At 34.9% G+C, this 20,024-nt stretch overlaps 1 protein-coding gene across 5 annotated transcripts in view; it reads right to left on the bottom strand.

Moving 5' to 3' along the window:
- FNDC3A (fibronectin type III domain containing 3A) overlaps window positions 1-20,024 on the bottom strand; it is a 115,074-nt gene that overhangs the window by 10,813 nt on the left and 84,237 nt on the right. For all 5 annotated transcript variants that reach the window (XM_070380318.1, XM_070380316.1, XM_070380317.1 and 2 more), the window contains 16 exons: window positions 19,284-19,441; window positions 17,312-17,371; window positions 15,964-16,102; window positions 13,792-13,845; window positions 11,403-11,527; window positions 10,856-11,030; window positions 9,194-9,280; window positions 6,513-6,651; window positions 5,925-5,993; window positions 5,020-5,138; window positions 3,551-3,656; window positions 3,288-3,463; window positions 1,810-1,923; window positions 967-1,116; window positions 588-871; window positions 274-486 (listed from right to left, as the gene is read on the bottom strand). In XM_070380318.1, coding sequence (XP_070236419.1) covers window positions 274-486; window positions 588-871; window positions 967-1,116; window positions 1,810-1,923; window positions 3,288-3,463; window positions 3,551-3,656; window positions 5,020-5,138; window positions 5,925-5,993; window positions 6,513-6,651; window positions 9,194-9,280; window positions 10,856-11,030; window positions 11,403-11,527; window positions 13,792-13,845; window positions 15,964-16,102; window positions 17,312-17,371; window positions 19,284-19,441 — 2,168 coding nt within the window. The remainder of the gene's footprint in view (window positions 1-273; window positions 487-587; window positions 872-966; window positions 1,117-1,809; window positions 1,924-3,287; window positions 3,464-3,550; window positions 3,657-5,019; window positions 5,139-5,924; window positions 5,994-6,512; window positions 6,652-9,193; window positions 9,281-10,855; window positions 11,031-11,402; window positions 11,528-13,791; window positions 13,846-15,963; window positions 16,103-17,311; window positions 17,372-19,283; window positions 19,442-20,024) is intronic.

The raw sequence follows: 20,024 nt of genomic DNA, 5'->3' as shown, positions 1-20,024 counted from the left end.
AAAAACTACCTCTTGCTGGAAATCAGCATTGACGAACTTATTTTGCAGTAAAGATCGCTCCTTTCACTAGCCTGAAGACAGTGAATGGGTTAGAGAGCCAAAGAACAGATCCCCTATTTTCTTTCTTCACTATGTCTTCTGATGTTTCAAAAATGGCATACTTAAAAATTATTTATGAGAATTGTTTTTGAAAACAATTTATTTCTAGTGTTAAAAAAATTTATATACTTGAGACCTAAGAAACAATATAAAGAAGCAATTAGAAACACCCACCTTCCATTCTTATCCTCCATCTGAAGGTGGTACTGAACCGAATCTGTCGACAATGTCTTTGGGGTTCCTTCTCCCCACTTCAGTTTAAGGTTTTGGTGGCTGAAGGCAACGCATTCCAGACGAGGTGGGTCAGGAGGGAAGGGTTTTGTTTTTAATTTTATCATGTGGCTGAAAGGACCAGCTCCAAGGCTATTCAAGGCTTGAATTCGTATTCTAAGTGCCATGTTAAAAAAAAAAAAGGTTTAGTTTATGATTATTCTATTTAAAGTGTCTCTCTGGTCTAGGCAAAAATTAAGATAGTTTTTACTGTGTACCTGTATGTTGTATCTGGCTGCAGATTGTCTAGAATGTAGTTTGTAACCTTTCCCACTGTCAAGGGCTGTTTATCTCCAAAGTCTATGCTGTAGGCAAGGATTTCTGAACCATGATCACAAGGCTTTTCCCAGCTTATTGCAAGGCATGTAGATGGTGAATAATTGGGATTTTCTATATCATCATCACTTATTTCTTGAAGACAACTCACAATAGCAGGAACTGATGGTGGAGTCATACAGGCTACTACTTCACTAAAAGGGCCTGCACCCACAATGCTCAGAGCCTACAAATTAATAGAGCCCCAAAGTTAAAGACATAATTATGCAAATGCTCACAAAACACAAAACTCTAGAGTGACAAAACCCTGACCACCTTTACCTGGACTCTGCAATAATAGGTGGTTGCTGGTGAAAGTCCTTTTAATTCGTAACTGAGACCGGGTCCGCAGTAACATATCTGCATACTTCCTTCAACTCCTCCCCATTCCAATCGATATTCAGTGACATCAGTTCCATTACTCAAAGGGACCTTAAAGTTAAGAAAAGGGGATAAAGTCTTTTGTCTTAAGTTCTGATAGTGATTACATAGTTTGGGGGCAAAAATGTTATTTACCCAAGCACATAAAAAAGTGAACTGTTTTTGGATTTCTAAAAAAATGTTTAACAGAACATAAACTGTTTAATATTACATTTTTATTCATTAAGGCCACCTGAATTAAAGATCTGTCAAAAAATATAACTGTTTTCAATCAGACACAGAAATATGATTCAATCACTTTAAAGAGTATCTTAAGGTAAATACACTTTAAATAATTCTATTAAGTAATATAAATGTTAAATCATACAAGGATATTTTGTTAAATTTAAAGGAAACAGAAAATGTAATTATCATTATTGATTACTACTATATGCAGTAAGTATACTGGAGATAATAAACATGAGAGAAATAGTATACACTAATTCCTATGAATGTCTGTTCTGAACATGCACCATGGGTAAATATCTCAGTACTGAGACGGGGCACCACCATGAACAAGAATCTAAACACTTGTAAACATATACCTTATTTAAATACTTCAAAGAGAGAAAAGACTTTACTTTTTACCAAGTGGATTTAACTAGGACTTTACTCTTTGTATAATCTATGGAGATGAAATGAATAGTATCTTCATTCTCTTTTTTAATCATTTAAAGCAAATATAAGTGAAGGAAATGACAATACCTCCCAATTCACTTGTGCACAAGTTGCAGATCTGCATGTCACTTGAGGGGGCTTACACTGATCTGGTGGTCCAGGGGCTGTAGTAATATCATGTTTTTCTGAAAATGGCCCAAACTAGAAAAACAAATATTAATATCAGTGTTTTCATTTTTCACCTACCAATTGCACAGCTCTCCATAAATATTCACAGATAATTAAAATCATCATCCCTTTCCTTTAAGACTAATTAGTCATAATAAAATTCTCCTAAAAGAAATCACAGAAAGTAAAGATTTAATTAATGATCATGGAAGTAAATATGTGAGGTATTTTAAAGTTTCCTTTACTATAGTTTCTTCTCTTGCCCCTTATTCTTTCATCAATTGGTTTTTTGTAAGAATGGAGGGGAATTTAGGAATTAGGTCGAATAAAAAGAAGAAATCATGTCAAGAGTGAAGAAATGAATACCAATTAAAAGCACGAGAGATTGCAGGCATAAATTATAACTTAAACTTAAGTAACAGCTTCAATAGGGTGTAAAAATGCATTCTGTGAAAATATAGGGAACAAATATTTACTTGAGATGATTCTGACAAGTTATCACAAACCTGAAAACACAGATTAAAGACACTAGTATTAAAGATGCTACCCCGTGTCCTACAGCCTTGAGGGGCTGCCAAGATCATCCGAGTTTACTAAAGTCTGAAGTAATGGGGAAAGACTTGTCAGTTTAATTTCATGAAATTTTAATTATATTGTAGTTTTAAGAAACACAGTGCTAACTCAAAGTCAGAAGTGACTGGTTGGTCCTCAGAGAACTTTTATTTATTTATTTTTTTTCTCAGAGAACTTTTAATTCAGAGAGATGAGAGATGTCCCAGTTGAGCGGAAAGGGTTTTGGCTCCAGAGTTGGACAGAGTGACTGATGTCTCCCACTTTTTAGTGTGTGTGAGTGCTGGGGCAAGGAGTTTAGCTTTCCTGAGCCCCAGGTTCCTCAGCTGTAAAATGGAGATATCACCTATTCTGTCCATTTTATGGAGTTACACAGGTACAGAGATAATTAAAAACAAAAACAAAAAAATACACAAAACCAGAAATGCTTAGAATGTTAAGTTTTTTCCCTTTGGTAAAAAAAATGAATCACGAGTAGTTGTCAACTGGAAATAAACACTGCGTACAACCAGCCTCAAAACACTTACTTATTTCATCTTATGATCATGTTTCTCCTCTTCTTACTAAGTAAACTCCATTAGTACTGCCTGAAAGGCTCAGCTCAAGGTCAAAGTGTCACATATTAGTAATTGGAGTTTTAAAGTACTGCTATTCTGTAACTGTTAAGCTATGGTATATACTGAATTCTCATTTATCAACAGAGGCTTATTAAAAATTATAAAATTTGGAGTCACATGTTGAAAGCAAAATGGTCAAATAATGGGCACAATGACATGTTATATGAAATACCACTGGGATTCATAATTCAGTCAGCTCAGTTTTCCTACCCCCATTTTGTTAGCTGCACGTAGTCTGAAGCTGTAAGTCTTTCCAGGAAGAAGGTTGCTCACTGTACATTCTACTTCAGGACCTTGGTAAACTTCTCTGGGTTCATCTCTTTCTACAGGAGACATTTCCACCCCATAGCAAGAAATGGGTGATCCACCATTGACCTGAGGGGGTCCTAAAGGTGGAAAGATTCACACAGTTAAACAAGAGGAATATATTTAGTACCAACTTAATTATAATTTATTACCAAAATGAAAATTACCCCATCGTAACTGTATTTCTTTTGCTTTGGGTCTACCCTGTAATCTGGGAGGGAGGCATGGGCCAGGAGGCACAGCTGGAGTCTGCACAAGTAAAGATTCAGATACCTGCCAAAACAAAAGCAAAAACAAAACAAAAATGCCCCAAGCCAAATAATCAGACTGCTTTTGTTAAAGGAAAATAAGACAAACACAAAGACTGCACCAATAATTTGCATCTGAGTATCAAAAGAAAAGGAATAAAGTTCTGAATAAAATCAAATCTAATTAAATCATTAAAACACAAATTTTATATAGGCAAGTAAAATAAGGACAAGTATTACGTGCCTACTGGATATAAAGTTACCAGAAAAAAAAAAAAAAAAAAAAAAGAACTCTTTTCTTCTTTTCATAATTAAAAAAAAAAAAACTTTCCTCATAACCTAATGGACATTATTTTTGGTGTCCAAATGGATCTACAAATCTCTTCCAAAGAATGTTCTAACATTCTATAAATGCTATTTGCTGTATTTTTAGGAGGTTTAGACTATTTTGACCACTTGACTGTATTTTTCAACCTAAACGCTAATTTAATATTAACAAAAAATTCTTTTCTTTCATCCTAAAAATAATTTAAAAATCAGGTAAGTGTTCTCAAGTATTTAGCATCTTTCCAGGTATTTGGTATTACTTTTCATTTCTATGCTACTAAAAAAAACTTTTAGTTTTATTTTAAAAGACATTCTCTTAAAAGCACTGACACAAACTCAGTGCTATATTCATTATCTGCACAGTATTAAGGTTTATACTTAACATTTTATAAACAGTAAGGTTCACACTTAAGATTTCATATTAAAGAAAATGAAGCAATTGGATCCAAAGCCTGTTGCACAGGACTTGCAACTCAACTTCACTGTACTCCTATTTTCAACAAAATGCTCCTAATTCATTAAAAAAAATTACTTTCATTGCATTAAATCTCATTTGAAAAAAATAACAATTATGAATGCTCTAAGATACATTATTGGTTGGATTCATTAAAAATCACTCCTATTAAAAAACATTATACTTTTCCAGAACATTACAAATGTCTCATATATAATCAATGGCACATTTAAGTCCATTTCTGTCTCTAGTAAGAAATAAAATAATTGCCAAACTTTTCTGAAATAAGTATATATTTAGAATTTGTGTTTAAATAATGATTTTGTTTCTATTTCTGTTAGGTAGGGTTAATTGAGCATCATCCTAAAATTTATCTTTATAAAATTTTCTGCAATGTTTTTGTATACCTATTTTTTCCAAAGCTAAACAGCAACCAGACAACAGATATTCACTACAAGCTAAATACTACATTAGTCCAGTCTGGTCACTAAAAATTTAACCATCTGGGTTATACATTTTATGGATGTACTTCAATATTTGAGGTGGCATCTGATGATTTCATCTCATTTGACCAAACTTGAGAAAAGAGATCTACACTAAGTATTACCGCACTCTGTCCTCCATCACTGATGCAGTAAACTCGAAAACGATAGAAACAGCCTGGATTCAGTCGATCACAAAGATGTTCCCTAGTAGCGCCACTGTATATCATATCCCATTTGCTTCCTGTAAGATGGAAGAATTATGCTCCATCAGCGACAAGGTAATGTTTAACATTTTGGTATCAAGGACATGGCAGGTATCCTAGCTTCACTTCACTAAGTAAGCGTTTATGTAATTTGTCGGAAATGATTTAAGCCTGTTTTTTGAGTTTCCTGGAAATGATGTAATTTTCTTTATGTGTATAGCTTCCTAGACAAATTTGCATGGCTTTGTTGAAGTGAAATCTCTCTGTAACTCTGTACAGACTCTGACTTAGATCGATAATTTGCTTTTAATTAAACATTTTAAATGTGCTTACTGGCCCAGTAACAACATTATAACACACAAAGAATAGAAAGAACCAATACCATAGGAAGTTTAGTCTTAATTAAAAGACATCTTAATTTTTTGCAAGGAAATAGGCCATTTGATATAAAGATAAAAATGTGTGATTCAAGAATAAAGATCACTAGACAGAGAACTTATTACTAAAACTATTATAAGTTAAATTTTAGAAGATTTTTCTGATACATCTGGGTATAAATCTGAGTGAGCTAACCTTCCGAAGACTTTAGGTATACTAGAATTGAGCAATGCAAACCAATGAGGAAAAAATAAGAAAATGTAATAATGTAAGTATACAGCAGTCTTACATTTGAGTCACTGTATATCTGGAGATTACAACTTAGAGTGGGTCATAACAGGCAAAATCTTATCTGCTACAAACAAAGGAAAAAAATCAAGAGGAAAGAAAAGACATCACGTAAAATTTAGAACCATGAAGACTAAAGTTTTAATAGTTATTCTTACCGTTAGAACCTTCTGCCATTTCCACTACATATTTATTGATGGCTGCCCCTCCATTGTCTTTTGGTGGGTCTATCCAAAGAAGCAAAAGTGGCATTAGGCAGAGTATATACAATTCAAAAAATGACATAAACTCATAATAAACGGAACACCAAACTCAGGATTGCTCTAAAAGAAAGAAGAATCACCTGTAATGACTTTTTAAAAATTAATACCAGCACCTTATTTACTCCTGTTTTTACAGAAGCAGATTCTCAATAAATTTTTGTTTTAAATGAGTAAGTGATTTTAATTTCTCATGAAAACCAGAATGAGCCATGAAAACTTTAGCTATGAATTCAATACTCTTTCATCTCACACAGGCGGCCCCTGTTCAGAGTTCTACAGGTGACCCCAAGTTCTTCCTCCATCAAACCTGAACTTAGTATGTATCAGTACAATGCTCTCCATAAAGCAGATCATCAAACAGTGAGTCTTACATTTCTCACTGAGCTAACAAATCTACTCAAGTATCTTTAAAATGATCTAAATATTCAAATCATTTAAATCAAATATAAAAGTAATGACATACAAATATGCATAATATCTTACCCCAAGTTATTTTAAAACTATGTGAATGTATCTTTCCTTTAACTGAAGGTTTTACAGGGACTCCGGGTTTATCAGGACAGGTCGTAAACTCTACGACTTCACTTGGACTACTTTTACCTTCTGAGTTATAAGCAATAACCTATGATGAGAACACAAAGACATAATTAATGTCTGATACTTAATGATACTGGCTTAATGAACAAAGTGATGGGAGACAAAAAGGGTGAATCAAATGATTTATGTGAGAACTGCTTGTCTGCAAAAGGAACTCAGCACATATGAAGAGAATTCAGGTATAATCCCCTTTCGGTCAGTCCTGAAAATACAAGTGAGTCTAACATTTTGACACTAAACAAGAGTCATCACTGGAACAAGCTATATAATCTGATGATACTTGGCGAGGCTTGATTTAACTTATTTTTTTAACAGTCTTCAGGGATTTAAAAAAATGTCAGATTCTCTGAATTTCCTCTCTTTAAAAGATAAAGGTTAACTCCTCCTCCTTTTGAATTGTCCTTAATAACTTGCTTCTAACAAAGTGTGTAGCAGAAACGATGATGTATGTAGCTTCCCTATGGAGAAGCCCATGTGGTGAGGTTTTATAATTGTTAACTGAAGCAAAAATGCAATCCAACATCGTAAGAGGAAAACTGGAATAAATGTACATCTTCCTTAGATACTTTGTAAATTGTGTCAACATAAAAACTGTATTTGAAAATTAAAATGACCCAGTGCTATCAGAAGTTTTGAAAATGAAGCTAGTATACAAAATAAGTATTGCAGGCATACTGCTTACTGTCTGAGCCACCAGGGAAGCCCCAAATAAAACATAACAGATATAATTATGCACTACATAAACAAATTTCCTGATATCACTAAAATTTTCTTTCTTAGGTTCTCAAGGAGTAATAAAACTTTTCTTTTTAATAGTGAAAACACTTTACAGTGGCTTCTATCATTTATTTGGAATAATGTGTTTAAACAAACAATGGTAGGAAAATTCAAATGTTGAATTTGTCAACTAGTAAGCATCCTGTTACCTTTTTGGGAAAACCCCTGTACGAAAATGAAGGCTGGCTTATATTAAATTGTATATTAGCTAATTCAAGGCCCTGTCTGCCAAGCAATAGCAATGTGTATCACTGACCAAGTCAAAGATGGACTATATCCTAGAATGGATGCTTGGAAAGATTCAGGATTTCAGAAGAATCCTAAAGATTCTCACAGGAGAATTTTCAAAGCTTGCTATTGCTTCAAGTGAGCAAGAATGATATGTAGAGTCTCCAGGCCTCCAATGAGCAAGAATGACATATAGAGTATCTCTACTTTCCTAAAATAATTAAGTCTGAAGGCCATCAGATGGGATAGTGAGACAAGCACGTGTGCTGGGGGATGGACGAAGGTTGGGCAGAGGCAGCAGCATTCACCCTGCACAAACTCAAGTGCTCTGGATACGACTTTCGGGAAGGCTATGAGGGCAAGAGGGGTTTCATCCAGTAAGTAAAATACCGTGAACATAAACAGGGAAGAGTTTCTCACTGATGATGATGGGAGTTAGAAATAAGGAAAGTGAGAAAATCAGAATTAATCCGTGGCACTAGATCAAATGGAGGTATAGGGTGCAAACTCATGATTTTTAAAAACAGATATATATGTAGAAATATGTGTTCCTAAATGTAAAGGGTCTATGTGTGTCTACACACACACACACACAAAACATACACATGTACATCTAGTTCTTGGCTTTGTCCACTGAGAGGAGGCCTAGGAGTGGCAAAAATCCTATAGCATTAAGTATACTTACTACCCAGATCCTGACTTCTAAACGCCACTGTCTGCTTAAAGGACCCAGGTGCTCTGAGAAATGGTCAATGTCAAATTTGAAGAAGAGAAAGTAAATGATGAGAATGTAGTATGTGCCAGAAAGGAGGGGCTCAAAGAATGATGGGGTGGGGACATGTCAAAAAAATCAGAAGTCAGCTTGACAAGGGCTCCCAAAATCTAAGACAGTTTGAACCTCATAACTGATAAGTACAGTAACAAAATATAACCCACTCAGTAAACAGGAATCCATGAGTTCATACTAATATAAATGAGAAAGCTTTTCCTTTTAGTATAATGCCAACTAATCAATGTAGAAGAAATTTTAAAAACCACCACTTGGCAACCATTAATTATAGTTACTGAATGATTCAGGGCAAGAATAATCAATGGATGTTAAAACTAGTGGGTGAGACTTTGATGAGGAACAAGATATCTATACAGTATTTACAAAATACTTATTACAAAGGGAGAAATAACAACTTTAGAGCAAAGAAACATGGTAGATATCACCTTAAGTAGCTACTAGTAAGTGGACCACCACTTCAAAGAGCAGAACAGCATTACTTTTTTCTGATATACCTGCCAAAAAAGCATATTCTGACTATGTTCAATGACACCCACATTTTAAAAGATGTTTTGCTCACATTTTACAGAGTCTTGTTAAACATTAAGACTGCTTTGAACTTAAATACATAAAGTTTGAGAAGCATTATTATATAGTAAGAGAGTAAAACAATAAAGCTCACTAGAAAAGGCCAAAATATTTTAAGATTTAAAATTATGAGAATGAGGCATGTACTTAGTTTTAAAACAGAACAGTAAGAACAATAAACCTTTCAAGGGCTTTCAAAGCTTACCTTAAATTTATACTTTGTACTGCGTCGGAGATTTTTCACTGTGTAAGCAAGGTCTTCCCCATCATATTTAGGCTTAAAACCATATCCCTGGAAAGGGAAAAAAAGTCTTCATTAGACGGCTAACAGCAGAAATATGGGGAATAAGCAATATGTGAAAAGATTCAGGCCCTCTTCATCTTCTGCTGTGTGCAATGTGAGTAATGCCTGGTTGACTGTAATCTTCTCCTTGGTGTTTCTATCTTGAGAAGACAGATCAAGAAATGCTGCCGACCATTTGTAGGAGGATGAAGACCAGCACTTATCCTCAGTAAATACAGTAACCAAGGGAAGATCTTTGTGTTGAGGGAAAATCAGAGGCAGTGGTAACATCACCATCGGTAAGCTTATCCCTAAAACTAAGGTGAATTTCCCAGATGGACGTTGCAAGAATTAAACAAAACTGTAACTATTTAACATATTTAACTCTCCCTGAACACACACTTGTGTTTCGGTGAAAGATGAGTGATTGGTTGGGCTGGCAGGTTGAGATGTTATTTAGATTTGGCATTATTATTTCTAGCCCTAGGGACAATGCTTCACTTCTTTCACAATGTTATTTTTAAAAGTTAAAAAAAAAACACAAAAAACTGATATAATTCACAAACCATGAAATTCCCATTTTAAAGTATAAAAAACAATGGTTTACAGTATATTCATAAGCTTGTAAAACCATCATTTAATTCCTAGTTCCAGAATAAAGCCTAAATAAAGTACTTTGACTTTCTGGTTAGCAGTCACTTCCTCTCTTTTCTTATACACTAATATACTTTCTGTCTCTACGAATTTGCCAATACCTATATAAATGGAATCACATGATGTGTGGGTCTTTTGTGACTGTGCTCTTTTATTTAGCATGACGTTTTTAAGGCTCATTCATGTGTGGCATATGTCAGTACTCTATCCCTTTATATGGCTGAATGATATTCTACTACATGGATATAGTACATTTTGTTTATCCAATTATTAACATTAGTTGACGGATATTTCAGTTATTCCCACTTTTTGGTTATTATGATTAATGCTGCTATGAACAATGGGGTGCAGAGTTTTGTACAAACATACTTTCAATTCTTCTGGGTATATATCTAGGATGGACCTTTTCAAAGTAACTCTGAAAAGCTATGGAGCTATAGGTAACTAACAGAGGACAGTCTAACACTTGTTCAGCTCAGTGCTGTCTCACAGGAGATGAGACACTGTAACTGGGTAGTATCATGTGAGGCTCTTCAAAGTCTCTGTGGCACTCGGGGAGGCAGCATTTGCACACAGTTGGAGAATGCAGACACGCTCTTTTCTTATCTTTTACAGTTGCTTGGTCTAAGGCTGTGATGATCTTGCCCTCTCTTTATTCTCCCTAAAACATATATACTTACATGGGGTCTGTGTTGTTCCCAGGCACAAAATGCATATATACATACACACATAAAAAACAAACCCCCCTCCAACATGTTGAGAAAGCAAAAGACTGAGCTGTTCCTCACTTCCAGTCCTTTCCAAACAGTAACCAACCAAGGTTTCAAAGGGTCCGGGGAAGGAGCTAGCTATTGTGGCAGTATTTACTGTATCAGGATTAATGTCACACTAAAATGTTCTAAATATCCCATTTAAAATACATATACTTACTGAAGTTTCTTCCTCCATCTCTAAAATGTAAGAAATTCCTTCATCTGATGGCGTTCCTGAGGGTTTACTCCATTGTAAGGATAACCAAGTAACCCCAGCTTTAGTTAATACAGGACTTGCTGGCATAGATGGGGCACAGCCTGAGGTGTAATATAAGACTTCTTCACTAAAACCGCTGTTGAAACAAATGGTTTTTAAGAAGGAATGAAGAAAAGTTAATTTTCTAAAGCCAAAGAACACAGTTTTGATAAATGACATTTTTGGTGAAAATGATAAATTTGATAATGAATTATAATCCAATAATGTATCTTTGATGTGATAATATCTTTATGGTAACTAGGTCAGATACCTAACGATGAATTATTCTTTTAAAACTGCCATTTACATAATTAATTTTCTCTTATAGCTTTTGCTAGGTTAGTAACACATCTTAACCATATCAACAAAGTGATAATACACTAAGGCAGAATTTTTAGTGGTTAATTTGGACTGTAAATAATTTATACAAATGAACAGTCTAAAATACCTATATTAAAATGTATCTTACCTTGTACCATAGTCATTTTTGGCTGACAGTCTAAATTTACAACCCATTGCTGGTGACAGTTTAGTAATTTTAAATTGCTTCTGTAAGCCCATATAACACTGACAAAATTCTCCATTTCCTTTTCCCTAAAAGAAAGTTTTTATACATCACTGTACATTAATGTAAAAAGAAATCCACATTAATTCCTGACAGTAACATATTAGCTAGTATACATTTAAAGTCATCTTTGTTACATACATGTCATGAATCTCAAGAGAAGGTTGAGATAACACATCCTTTATACGATACTCATTGTTCATTAATGCAAATTAGAAAACCAAAGAGTAGGCATCTCTGTATAGCTTCTTGAACTAAACATACGATTTTAGAGCTGATGCTAAACCTCTGGCTTTTAATAAAAGAAACTCTTTCTGAGTATGGACCCCACAACTCTATGGGGTAGTGGCAGAAATTGGTTGATCTTCAATGTGAGTATCTGGCTGCTCTCCTTAACCTATGAAAAGTTTTATGCAAACAGTTTTAAAAAAGGTCCCTCCTGTGCATCTTCAAACCACCTGGATAGCTGCTAAACGTCCCTAAAGTAAACGCTGATGCTACTACTGATTAGATTTAACACTGAAAAAATATAAATAGATAGAAAAACTCCATTATATGTATTAAGATGGGAGAGAGAAAAGCTTGCAGTTCAGGACAAGTGAAGAGTTTCAGAAATTTAAGTGTTATATAAAATCGACAAATTTCTCATTTTCTACCCATTTCTCTTTATTGTGTGGTAGAGTGAAAGGATAGGGCTTCCCAGGTGGTGCTAGTGGTGAAGAACCCGCCTGCCAATGAAGGAGACATAAGAGACCCGAGTTCAATCCCTGGGTCGGGAAGGTCCCCTGGAGAAGGGCGTGGCAACCCTCTCCAGTATTCTTACCTGGACAGTCTCCTCAGAGGACCCCTGCGGGTGGGCTACAGTCCATAGGGTCACAAAAAGTCTGAAGTGACTTACACACACACACACACACACACACACACGTGAAGGGTGGTTACAGTGACCTCTGTCAGAGAAAATCTTTAGTCTGAATTTGGTTGCTTTAACTCTCATGTTAGTTTTAATAATGTTTATAGTTTATTCTATTGAGTTATCTAAATAGAAACTCATATCATCTCTAAACAATGATAATTTTGTCCCCCAGGCCAGCCACCATAGCTCTACCTCCTTTTTTTGATACTGTTTAGCTATAATTTCCTGAGTAATGTCAAATAAAGGTAGGAAAAACTGGTAACTTTGACTTATTTTTGTTTGGCTGGAAATGCTTTTATTGTTTACTGATAGTACTTCACTTAATACAAAACTATCAAATAAGGGATTACCCTTTTATTCCTAATTTGAGTTTTAAATGAAACTGGTAATAAATTTTATCAAATACTTGTCATAATTTATCAAGATGATATGGTTTTTCTTATCAAGGACTCTGATACTGCAATAGATTGCCTAATTCTGTATTCACTTAGAACTTCTGGAATAAAACTTCCTTGGGTTGGGCCTCATTACTGTTTTAATATATGGCTGGAATTTCTTCTACTCCCTCTGGCCCCTCCTCTTTGCTGCAGTGAAGCAGCAGGGCAAAAGAGAGCATGACAAATGACAGTAAAACAAAGTACTAAATAGCAAAGCCCAGGATGCTTGCTGTGGTAGGCCCCCAAAGATACCCAGATCCTGACCCCTGGGACCCATGAATATGACCTCAGATGGCAGCAGAGGATGTATAAATGTGGTGAAGGTCAGGCTCCTGAGACTGGAGAGATTATGCTGGGTCATCTGGGTGCATCCTTAATGGAATTACAAGTATCTTTTCTAGAGGAAGGCAGAGAAGGACCAGAAGATGGTCATGTGATAAGGGCAGCAGGGGGAGAAAAGGCAATCTGATGTGGCCATGAACCAAGTAATGAGGACGCCTCCAGGAGCTGGAAAAGGCAAGGCAATGGGTTCTCCTCTAGAGTCCCTGGAGTAAGCAGGGCTCAGGTGCCACCCTGATTCTGGCCCAGTGAAAGCCAGTTTGGATTTCTGATTTCCAGAATTATAAGAATAAAAGTGTTGTTCTGAGGCACCCAGTTTGTGGTAATTTGTTAAAGCAGTGACAGTAAACAAACATGCTTGCCTTTAAGGCTGATGTGAAAGAAAATATTCCATCAAGTTAATTAACCAAGTGATTGCTTTGCGGTTGGTTTAGTTGGAAAAAACTAAAACAACAGGAGGTCTGGTCAGTAACATTTTCTAAGAACACCATCAACTGACTCAAGCACCACATGAAATGAGGAAAAAATTATTAAACAGAAAGGTATTTCTGCCTGAAGGTATACATACATTTTAGGCTAATTTTAAAAGTTCAAATGTACTTACCTCATCCCATTCTAAAATAAAACTTTGGATTTTAGAGCCATTGTCACTAGGTGCCTAAAACAAACAACAAAAAAACCCCAAATGAGTACAAGTTAGTACGTTTATAAAAGGTATTGGTGATGATCTAATCTAAGGCATCTATTGTGCTATAGATGTTCTCTGGGATTTAGCCCTGAAAAATCTGCACAGAGAATACAGATATAGATGTACATCCTATAATCCTTTTAACTGCCAGAAAAGAAAGCAAAGCAGGAGGCTACTCAGATTTCTCTCAACTCTGAACAATCTCTTTTATCAAGAACTATCTTTTATCAGAAGGTTTTTTATCATCTTTAAGCTTCTGGGACAGATCCTGTCATTTTCATTAAAACTCAACTTATCAATACAATCTGCAAGTGATACCATGTAATACACTAAAAAGTAAAAGAGCAAGAGGAACTTCAAGGGTGCATACTATCTGGATCTCCACTTCTGGGCTCCATGTGTTGATTGCCTAAGACTGTTAATTCATCAATCTGTTACATTTTCAATGGTGAAAATTTCAGTTCTAGTCTTTCTCCCAGGATTTGGTCACTCTAGAACTAAAGAATTTCACCTTTCAGAACAATGAAAAATTTTATTTTTTTCTCCAGGACATTTTTTTTTGAGAGCCTATGATAATTTAAGTTTTTTCTATTTCTTTTTCCATCCTCTTTTTGGTAATTCCTTTAAATTTTATTTATTTTTAATTGGAGGATAATTGGTTTACAATATTGTGTTGGTTTCTTCCTCCAGGACTTTTGAATGTATTCCTGGATACCCATATAGATGAATACCTGTTTACAATTATTATAGCCTAGAACTTGATTCCATTTTCCAAGGTATCAGTGGTATAATTTTAACAGTGTATTCCCTTAAATGCAACTACTATGCAATCTGGGAAAGACTGTACTTAATTTTCGGAGAAGGCAATGGCAACCCACTCCAGGACTCTTGCCTGGAAAATCCCATGGATGGAGGGGCCTGGTAGGCTGCAGTCCATGGGGTCGCTAGGAGTCGGATATGACTGAGCGACTTCACTTTCACTTTTCCCTTTCATGCATTGGAGAAGGAAATGGCAACCCACTCCAGTGTTCTTGCCTGGAGAATCCCAGGGACGGGGGAGCGCACAGAGTCGGACATGACTGAAGCGACTTAGCAGCAGCAGCAGTACTTAATTTTATTCAGAAATTTACCAAGACCTATGTTAGGATTTCAGAAAATCATGTCACCAATGACAACAATGCCTGTTGTATCTAGGATCCAATTCTATCTAGTGTCTATCCACTTTATTACATCTTCTTGTGTAATATTGGGTCCAAATATTTATACACTAAAAAAAATATAAAGAAACTGCCTGTTGATGCAGGAAATGTAAGAAATGTGGGTTTGATCCCTGGGTTGGTTAGATCCCCTGGAGGAGGGCATGGCAAACCACTCACTCCAGTATTCTTGCCTGGAGAATCCCATAGACAGTTCATGGGGTTGCAAAGAGTCAGACATGACTGAAATGACACAGCATGCATTCCATTAGAAATAATTTTATTCCTCCTTTATGGCATCATATTAATATTTGGGTTAAGTTATTATGAATCTCATTTTAGGATAAAATTCAGGATACAAAGGCGTTATTACAAAATATAGAAAGCAGTTAGTTTGAGAAACACACATTGCAGTGTCATCACACATTCAGTATAAGGACTGCTAATTATAAGCCAATCTTTTCTGTTATATTTATGTTACGTAAATGTTATATTTTTATGTTTCTGTTTATTTTTATGTTTCTGTTATACATGTTATATATAACATATTTTATGTTTCTGTCATAAAAACGTCGTAAATATTTATTTTTCATAAAAATATGTCATAAAAACATATTTTATGTTTCTGTTATATATATGTTACATATAACATATATATAATTTATAACAATGTTTCTGTTACATTTATGTTACGTTTATATTTGTGTTATATAAGAAAAACTGATAAGAGTGTTATTTTAGGATATAAGGAACAAATGCCTATTTAATATATGTGAAGAGCAAGAGCAAGTTAGCTTAAACCTCCTTTTGTCTCCGAAAACAAATGAAGTTTAATAGTAAAGGGAAAAAAAAAAGGGAAACAAATGTCCAGTTGGAAACACTCTAGTCTTACCTTCCACTGCAAAGTAAGTGAATTTTTGGTCCGGTTGGCTATCCTTGGTGGATTAGGTATGTCAGGTTCACAGCTCAAGGTGGTAAAGGTTTCAGCTGCGGAAGGAGTTCCCTTTATAGAATTGTATTCTGCCTGGACTCTGTGGTGATAAAATAAACTGTGGTTTTATCCTGCAGAATCACTGTATCCTACCATTCTATAACATCACCTTTAAGTATGTGCAAGTCAGTAAAGTGCCCTCTAAATGTTCTATCGAGAAATACGCATATCAGAAATAAAGGGTAACCTTTAAAAAAAAAAGAAAAATAGAATAAACAAGTGGCTTTCATATTTTTTCTAACTGCTCAAAGAAATACATTTTAAACTATGACTGTCTCTGCAATATGTATTTATACATACGCACACATATACATCATACACACACATACACAACAAAAGTAGTATTCTGAAACAATATCCTTAATTGGGTAATATACTGATATTTTCTATTCCATCTGATTATATTAAAACAATTCTGACTATAACCCACAAAATTAATTTCATGATTCAACAGTGGTTACAATCCACAGTTTGAAAAATATTAGGTTGGATAATACTTAGGGTTCCTCCACAGGGAGTATAATTGAAGACAGTTTAATAGGATAATCTCAAGTACAAGTGTTCTTTTTAAAAATAGGTGACTGAATAAACTGTTATACGAGTCCCAGCTGGGGAGGCCCTATAGTCTAAAAAATAATTTTGTGAAATCATAATAGAAGAACTGTGCAGAGTAAAACAGTAGTATCTAAGCTATCCCAATTAAATGTTACCAAATTCTAGGAGTTTTAATATTCCAAACTCTTACAAAATAGGATGGAATAAATATACATAAGTGGAAATTATTATTTATGATTTTGCTTTGTAAAAATTTCAAAAGCTGGCACAGTCTTCCAGTGCTAAATCAGGTATTACAGATATAGTATACATATTATCTGTCAGTTCAGTTCAGTTGCTCAGTCGTGTCCGACTCTTTGTGACACCATGGACTGCAGCATGCCAGGCCTCCCTGTCCATCACCAACTCCCTGAGTTTACTCAAACTCATGTCCATTGAGTCGGTGATATATATTCATTCTAATCCCTAAGTCGTACAAACCAGGCCATTTACCCTTCAATATAACATTTGAGATAAATGTTTTTTGGGGGAATGTGTTGATAATTATAGCAAAAGAAAAATCAAAATCCACAAACTCCATGTTTTTAATCCAAAATTAATATTGAAATTATAGTCTAGACTTTTAAGGAAATCATTAAAAACAAACCCTATGCTACAATACATCACATAAAAGTAGCATATAGGAATTCCTTACTTTGCATGGTAATCTGTAGCTGGTTTGAGATCATTTAAAGTGACACTGGTTTCTTCTCCTCTGGGGGGAAAAAAGTAACATATCATTATTTGATAAATATAGCATTTTTAGAGAATGTGTTATGTATACTACAGTTTGTGGAATTTTATGAAATTATACTGCTTTTTACTTTCTTACTTGAAATTATACTTGCTTCTTACTTCGTGGTTCCCAACTGTAACCACATTCAGACTGTATCAATAAGCAATTTGCGTATTTAGGGTATATGCCACACTTAGGTATGTACCTGCATAACACTTGAAAACAAAAAAGTGTGCTAAGTAAATGGACTGTATAAGCAAGACTTTGTGTGTGTATGTGTGTGTGTGTAGTTAGGATAGCTATTCAGCTTAACTGAAGAAATAGAACCATTTTCAATTACTGGCATATAGTTAAAATACTAAGTAACACATGAAATCAAAACTGAAGTCAAAACTATCAAATTTTTACAAGGAGTCTGCCACTATTGGATTTTATTTAAAATATAAGGTGGAACTTTATTTAAAATGTTAGAATTTAATGAGTAGGTTTCTAAAAAGTGAGTCACAATTTAAGGTAAAGCATTTTCCATAGCCACTATTACATTTTCAAATATAATAGCACATATTTTCCTAATTATTTGCTACAACTATTATTTGGGCATGTAGCCAACAAGTTAGCCTGTTTTCTCTTCCTTTTCTTTTAAATCACTGTGCTCTGTTTCATTTCCTTCAGTCAAGTTTCGCTCCTCTCCACTTAATGGACTTCTTCCTCCCGTCCCCCTCCCACTTTCCTTCCAGGTATCCTGTTTCTCAAATCAAAGCCAGTGAACAGTATGAAAAAGGAAACATGTCTCACTGATGGAAGGACACCTTACTGAATCGGGGCAGTTGTAGTAGCAGCCTCAGAAAGAGACTTTAATTGGTGCAGGATAACGAGATGACTGAGGTTGACTAATGTCCCTCTTGTGTTCTCTGGTCAGGCTGCAAATGGAGATAAATTCTTTCCCTTAGGAAGCAGTCATATCAAACTAGAACAGCCATTAACACAAAAAAGAAACCTTTATGTTGATGGTCCTTTATTTAGCCCGTAGGTACCTTTGCTCTTTTAAGAAAATGAAACAAAATACACACAAGGGAGTCTCAACAAAGAGGAGGAGACCTTGTTACTAGATGGCAGTCACTGAAGCAGTTTCACTTTCCTTTCTTCCCCATACTAGCTTTTTTTTTTAAATACACCAAGAAGTTTGATTTATCCAGTGTTTTGTTAGTAACGATCATTCAAATGGCTAACCACGTCCTCCTTTACAATCTTCCTGGTGAAGTTATACAAGTTATCAATTTTACTCTTTTTCACCAGAATAAACAATTTATATATGAACAAGAACAGAAAAATAATTTATTTTACAGCTGTCAATCAAAAAGTCACAATTTTAGCCACTGAGACTTTCTAAGGTTTGTTGGAGTATAATACACTTTTGAACCAAGGAAAGAGAACATTTTCAACACACAAATGAGGAACAAGGATACTAAATTCATTTCACAATAGGACATGAGGTTGTATATGTAGGAATGAAATCCAACTCCCTAGAGGAGCAACACTGCATGAGTTCACAATGTAAGAGTTCTCCATTTCTGGTCCTGGCTTCTACATACTACAATTTATATTTATGTCTCAGGAATATGTGGATAGTGAAATATCTATTAGGGAGCCTATTGAAAAATAAAAAAGCTGAATGTGGCCAATGAAAGTGAATTATTCCAAGGGAGTTGTAGACAGAAATGTGAACCAGCTGGCATGTGGACTATTTACATTGAAATGAGAATCACCGGTCAACTTATAGATTCAAAACAAAAGCATGAAGAGGGAAAACAGCACAGAATTAGTATTAAGCTCTTTGTGATAAACCATTAACTTATATAACGGGAAGGAGTAAAACAAAACAAATACCTACACAAAAACACTTTTGTATTTCCCATCTTTTCCAGTGCTTGAGACCAGAATTTCATAACCATAGAGCTCTGGTACAGTGGTCTCATCTGTTTCACCATTTATGAGGCTGGAAGGTGGTGACCAGGTAAGAACCACTGTCCTTGCCTGGATGTCTGAGGCCTGCAAAAACATAACATTTAAAAGCTCTCTGAAACAACTGTAATGTGCACAACAAACAGCACAAAATCTAACAGGGTTTCAAGATTAAATAAAATTTATCTGTAGTTACTTACATAAAATGACTCACCAATAGAAACCTGCCCATTTGTAAATGAGATACAATCTGCCATGAAAGGGTAGATGGGTTCAACAAAGTTCAAAGACCATTTTTTTGGCTGTTTAAAACGATTACTGTAAACATCATATACAGTTGAAAGAATGGCAGAAAAAAATCACTTGTAACATACTTGAAAGGATTCATTTCCTCACTTTAGAAAGTGTCTAACAATAAGAAAAAGATCAAAACCTTAAAAGAAAAATTAGCAAAAGACTGGGACTGTCCAAAGAAATATAATTGAATCGTATTTAAAAAACAAAAATGTATCTAACTACCTTCATAATTAAACACTCTGTACAGAGCATAACTTTCTCTTCTTTTCATTTGTGTAAGTTTTTTACTGAAAAATAAGACCTCATCATTTGAGAAAAGTTATTATATTTCTTTTAATTACTAGTGAAGAACACTTTGGGGTCTTAATGGGTC

Source organism: Bos mutus, chromosome 12 (genome assembly GCF_027580195.1).
Source record: "Bos mutus isolate GX-2022 chromosome 12, NWIPB_WYAK_1.1, whole genome shotgun sequence".
Classification (NCBI taxonomy): Eukaryota; Metazoa; Chordata; class Mammalia; order Artiodactyla; family Bovidae; genus Bos; species Bos mutus.
Note: the sequence above shows the minus strand (reverse complement) of the source record. Positions and strands in the feature narration are given on the sequence as shown.